This window comes from Nannochloropsis gaditana (genome assembly GCF_000240725.1).
Source record: "Nannochloropsis gaditana CCMP526 unplaced genomic scaffold scaffold126, whole genome shotgun sequence".
NCBI classification, from domain to species: Eukaryota; class Eustigmatophyceae; order Eustigmatales; family Monodopsidaceae; genus Microchloropsis; species Microchloropsis gaditana.
The window spans coordinates 48,695-56,302 of NW_005803827.1; the positions used below are offsets into that span (position 1 = coordinate 48,695).

Below are 7,608 nucleotides of genomic sequence, written 5' to 3' on the forward strand. Positions count from 1 at the left end.
ACCCCCAACCCTTCCTGCAGACACGCCCTCGTCCCTCTACGCCCAAATCCAAGAGCACTTCCTGTTCAACAACAACGGTTTCACCTCCCAAGCTGCCACATTCCAGCTGTATTTCAACCTCCTCTATTCCGTATACTCGGTCCCCAATATCCTCCTGCCCTTCCTGGGAGGCCACCTGGTCGACACGGTGGGGATGCGCGCCTGCATTGTGGTCTTCTCCCTCCTCGTCCTCCTCGGCCAACTCATCACCGCCCTGGGCATCACCGTCCACTCCATGGGCCTCATGCTCCTGGGCCGCCTCATCTTCGGCCTGGGAGGAGAGTGCCTGGTCGTGGGGCAGTCGGCCTTCATCTCCGCCTGGTTCCACAGCCGGGAGGTTGCCTTCGCCCTGGGCTTCACCCTCTCCGTGTCCCGCTTTGGGAGCGTCTTGAACGACTGGGGCAGCCCCTTTATCGCTGAAAAGGCGAACGTGGTGACTGCGTTCTGGTTCGGCGCTCTCCTTTGCCTCGCCTCCACTATCACCGCCTTCCTCCTCGCCTGCATCGACCATAACCATCGGTCTCGGCACCACGGCCGCCCCGACCCCGCCGTCCTTCCCCCCACAGCACCCACTTCTCTCACCTCGGCCGGCATGAAGAGCCCCCGTCCCGACGGTCCCGCCCTGACCCCATCCCCCACCTCCGGGTCGCATCCCACGGAGACCGAGCACGCGGGCTTGATCGGCAGCTTGAGCCACCGAGGCACCTACTTCGAGACGCCGCACCCCTCCTTCTACGGCCCCCCGTCCCAGCACACGGTCCGCTCTTCCTCCTCCTCGCGCCAGGCGCCTCGGGAGAGGGCCTGGGAGGAAGACCGAGAGGAAGGACCCGTGGCATCAGCGCCGGCCGCCACGACCAGCACCCTCGTCCAGGGGGGGCAGTTTCCGCACGAGGCCTTGCGGGCACGCCTGGAGCATTTGGCCCAGTTGGATGCGGCCGTGGACGCGATCGACGAGGACCACCTCTGGCATTTGATGGGCTTCGATACCATGTTTTGGATTTTGGCCGGCGTCTGCGCGCTCTGTTACGGGGCGATCATGCCTTTCAACAACGTGGCCCAAGTCTACCTTTTGAAATACTACCTGCCCATCCACACGCCCCCGCCTGAAGGCGTGGATTGCTCCTTCCGCCCTGTCCTGCCCGAGTGGGAGAAATATTGCGCCGAGGTCGAGCACGTGGAGGGCCTGGCCGGGAGGTTGCAAAGCGTGCCCTTTATCATCGCCGGACTGCTCACGCCCTTGATCGGCATCGTCATCGACCGCTTCGGCTTTCGGACCCTCTACATGCTCTTGGGCCCTCTCCTCCTCCTTGCCACCCACTTTATCCTTCTTGTCGGGGGAACCTCCCCTGTGGTGCCCCTGGCGGGACTGGGCTTGGCCTATTCCATCATCGCCGCGGTCATATGGCCCTCCGTTCCTCTCACGGTACACGCAAGCGAGAGCTCCCGGAGATGCGGCACGGCCTTTGGCATTTTGACCGTGTTCCAAAACCTGTCCATGGCGCTGTTCCCCATGGCGGTGGCGGCGCTGTCGAACGTAAAGCACGACTACGTGACGACCGAATACTTTTTCATCGCCGTGTCCGTGACCGGCGTCATCGCAGCAGTGTGTTTGATGGTGGAGGATGAGAAACACGGGGCGGTGCTGAGGAAATACGTGGTGGACGGGGAGGAGACTAATCCTTACCACCCACTACACCCGTTCCACCATGGCCACGCTCCCCCGCACCTGGGAGGGGAGGTGGTGCCTGCACGGTGTGAAAGAGAGGAGAGCAATGAGTCCAAAGCGAACGGGAACGAGGAAAACCGACGCTTAACGGCACCTAAAAGGCCGTTTCGGGATTATAGCACCATGAGTGTTTGAAAATGTGGGTGTACGGAAATGTGAAGTGAGCAGGCTCGTCGAAATGAAGCAAATTTCATTGACGAAAAGAACCATTCGAAAGTAGATCTACTTGTAAATTTTATCGCGTCAAAGTAATTTGTTTTTCCGCAGATCTGACATGACCAGCACTAAAAGATGCAAATAATTATACCTCCGACAAATCTGTCGGTGAGAGCTTTGCGAGGACGACGTGTGACAGGTCCATTTATTAAAATCGAATATCTGTGCGACATTTTTGGGTCATATGAGCAAACAGGGGTACGCGACGACAAATTGGCCGACAACAACACATTCATGGTCGAGGAAATGGCATTCATACAGGAAAGTCATCAGAGGCAACAGCCGGGGGGGAAGGAGGTAGAATTTTCATCCCTCGGGTACACCAGCATTACATGGCATGGTTTTTGGCCTTTACTCAGCGAGAAAAGCTCGTGAAAATTGCCTCAAACAATTCTGTCGGTCACTGAGAAACGGGGTTAGTGCGGAATAGTTGAAAAAGTGTACACGCGAATCCCGTGTGGCTAGCTTCTCGCTTCTTTTGTTCCGGAACTGACTACTAGTTTATTTAAGCGAGTCGCCACTGTCGGCGCATCTCCCTAATGCATCTTCAACGCTTTAAGGGCCTTTGTATTATGTTCAAAGGCCCCTAATCTTTTTAAAATTGCAAAATGAGCAATGCAAGCAATCTGAACTTCTAGTTGCAAGGTTGGTTGTGACGCACGCTGCACTTGCCACATCGTATCTTTTCCACTGACCACTATCAGGAACAAGCACATAGATAGCTGGTTCGCCCTTTTACCCCTTCGTGAACCTGCGGCAGGCAGCATGCTTTGGTCGTCCGCGCCGTCCCGCTTGCTGTCCACTCCAAGCTCTGCTTTACGCTCTTTTCCCTTCTTCGCCCTTCGACGCCACTTCGCACAGGGCTTCCTTGTCAAGGGCGAGACCCCTCACTCCTCCCCTCTCTGCCCTCTTGGCAAACATCGCCGGTCGCATTCGTCGCGTCTCAATCGATCGTATCCGTTGCTGAGGGTGCATTCAACCACGTCGTTTGGAGCAGGCTCAACCATGGCGACACGCGACGAAACAGACAGGTAGGGATGCAAGTGAGTGGTCTGATCGTGCTCCCGTTCTCCACTTTGTCGAGAACCCTGAACACGTCAAGATTTGGACGCGTGCAGATCGTGTTACCTACGACACGGAACGAATACTCCCCATCGCGTTTTCGAAATAGTCATGACGGGTCCCTGGTGTATTCAACCACCTGACCTCCGCCTCTCTCCCAGTATGGGTGTCATCCAGGTCCCTGCCGACAAATACTGGGGCGCCCAGACACAGCGCTCCCTCAAATACTTCAACATCGGGCACGAAACCATGCCTCGAGAAGTTATCCAGGTAGGTTTCCTTGGATTGTATCCTCTTCCTCCGCGCGGCCCCATCTCTGGCGCGGGCGCCCTCTCCTTTCTCTTCCCCTCCCTGCCACTCTTTGCCCGCACCCCGCGCATTCCTCGATGACATAAGGCACCGTCGCGGTCTGTCCTGCATTTAGCCTCCTGTTTCTCCTCCCTCCCTCCCTCCTTCAGGCTCTGGGCATCGTCAAGAAAGCCGCCGCCAAGACGAACGCGGAACTAGGGCTCCTGACCCCCGACATCGCCGCGTTGATCGACAGGGCCGCCGACGAGGTGATCTCCGGGGCCCTGGACGCACATTTCCCCCTCCGCATCTGGCAGACGGGGTCTGGGACCCAGAGCAACATGAACGCCAACGAAGTCATCTCGAACCGGGCGATCGAAATGGCGGGCGGGACGATGGGCTCCAAGCTCCCGGTCCACGCCAACGACCACGTGAACCGTTCCCAAAGCAGCAACGACGTTTTCCCCACCGCCATGCACGTAGCCGCCGTCCTCTACGTCTCGGACGCGCTCCTCCCCCAGCTACGCTCACTCCAAGGGGCCCTGGAGGATAAAGCCCAGGCCTTTCAAGGGATGGTCAAGATCGGGCGTACCCACCTCCAAGACGCCGTGCCCATGACCCTGGGGCAGGAATTTGGCGGGTATGCGGCGGCGCTGGAAGGTAAGGGGGGAGGGAGGAGGGGGGGGAGGGGAGGGGAGGGAGGGAGGTCGCGACCGGGGGAGGGCAGTGGTGCGTGGCACGTCGATCCAGACGATCCATGTGGTGGAAATCCAGCCCTGGCTGAGTCTGTCCCCCTTTCCCTTTCTCGAAACTCCCCCAGTGGACGTCCAAGGCATCGCACACGCCCTCCAGGAACTCTACCCCTTGGCGCAAGGCGGGACGGCCGTGGGCACGGGCCTGAACACGCACCCCAAATTCGCGGTCACAGTGGCCGCCGAGATCGCTCGATTGACCGGAAAACCTTTCGTCACCGCGCCCAACAAATTCCAAGCCCTGGCCTCCCACGGCCCCGTGGTCCTCTTGAGCGGCGCATTGAAGGCGGCTGCGGCCGACCTGTTCAAGATCGCGAACGACGTGCGCTTCCTCGCGTCGGGCCCCCGGTGTGGGCTGGGGGAATTGAACCTCCCAGAGAACGAGCCAGGCTCCAGCATCATGCCGGGGAAGGTGAACCCCACCCAGTGCGAGGCCATGACCATGGTCTGCGCGCAGGTGATGGGGAACGACGCGGCGATCGGATTCGCGGCCTCCCAGGGGGCCTTTGAATTGAACGTGTTCAAGCCGGTGATCATCCAGAACATCATGCAGTCCTGCCATCTGTTGCATGACTCGGCGCGGTGCGGAGGGAGGGAGGGAGGGAGGGAGTGCATGGGAGGGGGGGAGGGGGGGGGAGGAGGACCATGGTTGTTTCAAACAAAAAAAAGAATGTTTGCATGGGAATCGGCACACAGGTGCGTCCACGAGGCGTGTTCACACGAGTAACGGGCACTCTCTGGCCACCGTCTTTCCCCTTGTCTTCCCCTCTCCGACCAGAAATTTCCGCGAATACGCGCTGGAGGGACTGACTGTGAACCACGACCGGATTGACAAGTACGTGCACGAGTCCTTGATGACCGTCACGGCCTTGAACCCGCACATCGGGTACGACAAGGCGGCGCAGATCGCCAAGAAGGCCCACCACGAGAAGTCGACCCTGAAGGAGGCAGCCTTGGCCCTGGGGATCCTGACAGCCGAGCAGTACGATGCCTGGGTCCAGCCGGAGAAGATGGTGTGAGAGAAAAAGGAGGGGCGCGGTCGGTGCGGAAAAGTCGATGCCAAGATTGCGCGAAGCAATGCCGGCGTGGCGTCCTGGTCAAGACGCCACGAGGACGAACGGGGGGGGGGGGACACAAATGAAAAAATGACCACGTTCGTGAGCGATCCTTTCTTTCTGTCTGTACAGTCCTTTACATGCCTCGCTCATGTTGCCAGCCCCCCCCCTGGGCGCTACCGAAAGACGTCGCCTTTCTTGGTGTTGAAAGGGGTGGCCATGCTGTTCACCATCCGCACGCTCCGAGACACCACCGTCCCCGACGGATTCACACTCAACCCGCGCGCCTCCGTCCTCAGCTTGGTGGCCATCTCGTCCAATTCCTCCCGCTCCTCTTCCGGGAAACACAAACGTTTCTCCGCGGTCGCCTTGAAGAGTTCCTCGATCGACGCCTTCGCCCACGAATGAAAATTTTGCTTGAGGGCCGTCCTCAGACAGGCGAGGATGGCCTTCCGTCGCTCTCGATCCGCCAACGTGTCGTCTTCCCTCAATTTTTCCAGGGCCGTGACGTACTCTCTGATCCGCCGCGCCGCACGTCGGAATGCAAAGGTGTCGTCCGTCAGAAGCTCAGGACGCAGTAACCCGACCAAGATCCAACTGGCGGCTCGATACTGCGCACTCGGCTCGAAGAGAAGGATGCGATCCCGGACCGCTGCAAGCAACGCATGCGCCAAAGCGCGGTCTTCCGCTCCTGGCCCTAGGAGACGCTCCCACACTCCCTCCGAGGCCATGAAAAAGCCGAGGGCGGCATGGAACTGAGAGGCGTTTTCCGTGTTCATCTCAGCTGTCAGCAATTTGATCAGCAAGCCCATGGCTTTCCGACTTTTTTCGAGCTTGGGCGAGGTCAGGGCGCGGGTGATTTTCTGCAACGCCTCGTGCAGTTCCAACGTTTTCGGCTCCGAGACTGCCATGGGGGGGGATGGACAACCTTCCTTTTCTCGTGCCCGCTTTGCCTCGGGGCCATGCACCATTTCTTTTGCTTGCTCGTTGTCTACCGAGGATCCTGGTGCTGTGGCCGCGCGCTTCTGACTTAGCCGCTGTTCCTGCGCCTTAGACTGCTCATGTTGCGGTGCCGGTCTCTGAGAGCTCGACGCTTCCCTCGTAGTAGAAGGCAGGTCCCCAAAGAGGCCGTCAAGTGGATCTGACATGTCTATCCTGCTTGTCCATGGTTGTGATGTACAATGAGCGACGTCCGGTGACAACGCTATCAGAAAGAGGTCTGTCCATCGCTATTGAATACACCCCTGAGGAAAGCTGATCAAGGTAAAAAGCATTGAACATGTCCTCAAGTTTCGTACTTATAGATGAGTTATCTTAATTCACTCGTTGAGATCAACGTTGAGCACTAAAAACTGTTTGTCGAGACCCTGCCAAGGCGTAAATAAATTTAAGTTTGCATCGATCTGTGTTGTGGACAGCCGCCTTTTTCCGGTAGGAGGTTATGATCCTGGACGCATCAGCTACTTATCTACCAACAGTCGTCTTAAAGTGATGTTTGATGGCTCATTTTAGCGCCGTATGTTTGTTTTACACCTCTAGGTCTTTCCTTTATGAAGCGGCGTCGAGAGGAGGGCGCAGGGGCCCGCAATGCCGGGAAAGGTAATGATTGCTATTGTACTCGGGGTTGACATGAGTGGGCGGTACTTCTGAATACATTTCTTTCCATTCAAACCCACCACTTTCTCAATACGATTGGAAACACATAAGATTTATGCATATATTAAAATTGGTGTGTGGACTTTGCCACGGCCTTTTGCTTCCATTCCCATAAATTCTAACTCCCGTTTACTTGCATGGACATCCTCTAAGTACCTTCATTTGTGAAGGCCTCTCCTCGTCAGGGCGGCGCTTGATATAATTTTCGGAACACGAGACATAGCTTAATTTTCACCATGATCCTCAACTCATTTGTCCCCAGACGATCCTGCTGAAGACCCTTTGGCGGGGCGGCCCGGACCCAAGCTTTTCATCGGATCTCTCGCGAAGAGCGTCCAGGAAAAAGATGTGCTCAATCTTTTCCTCCCGTACGGAAAAGTCGTGGACATTGCCTTTTTCTGGCACATGCATGGGCCGCGCAAAGGCGAACCGAAAGGTTTCTGTTTTGTGACGTACTCCGGAACCGAGGAGGCCACGTCTGCCATCAGGGCCTTGGACCGACGCCGTCTCCACGGGCGCTCCATCGCGGTGCGCTATCAACGAGACGCAGACGACACGAACATGGACGCGCGGACACTACTTTCCAAAGCGCGTGCAAAAAGCCTCCAGCAGAGCGGAGGGGGAGGGACGGGGGGGGGCGCGCGACCGAGGGAGAGGGAGATCGGCCCGGCAATGCCCCTCCCGAGGCCCAGCTCCGCGACTTTGAGAGGGGTGAGCGGTGGGGGCGAGGATCAAAAAGATGGGGCAGGGGGGGATGATGATGTGGAAGAGACGGCGTTGGAAAGCAAGATCCGTCTTCTCAAGGCACACAGGG

The 7,608-nt window shown here is 57.9% G+C and overlaps 2 protein-coding genes across 2 annotated transcripts; both read left to right on the plus strand.

Moving 5' to 3' along the window:
* Positions 1 to 245: 245 nt before the first annotated feature.
* NGA_2123800 (uncharacterized protein) lies at positions 246 to 599 on the plus strand (the record flags this gene model as incomplete). Its single annotated transcript, XM_005855723.1, has 1 exon — positions 246 to 599. A coding segment is annotated over one exon (354 nt), but the record flags the coding sequence as incomplete, so codon positions are not given.
* A 6,455-nt stretch (positions 600 to 7,054) lies between these two features.
* Positions 7,055 to 7,565, plus strand: NGA_2120310 (uncharacterized protein; the record flags this gene model as incomplete). Its single annotated transcript, XM_005855722.1, has 1 exon — positions 7,055 to 7,565. A coding segment is annotated over one exon (511 nt), but the record flags the coding sequence as incomplete, so codon positions are not given.
* Between the last annotated feature and the right edge of the window lie 43 nt (positions 7,566 to 7,608).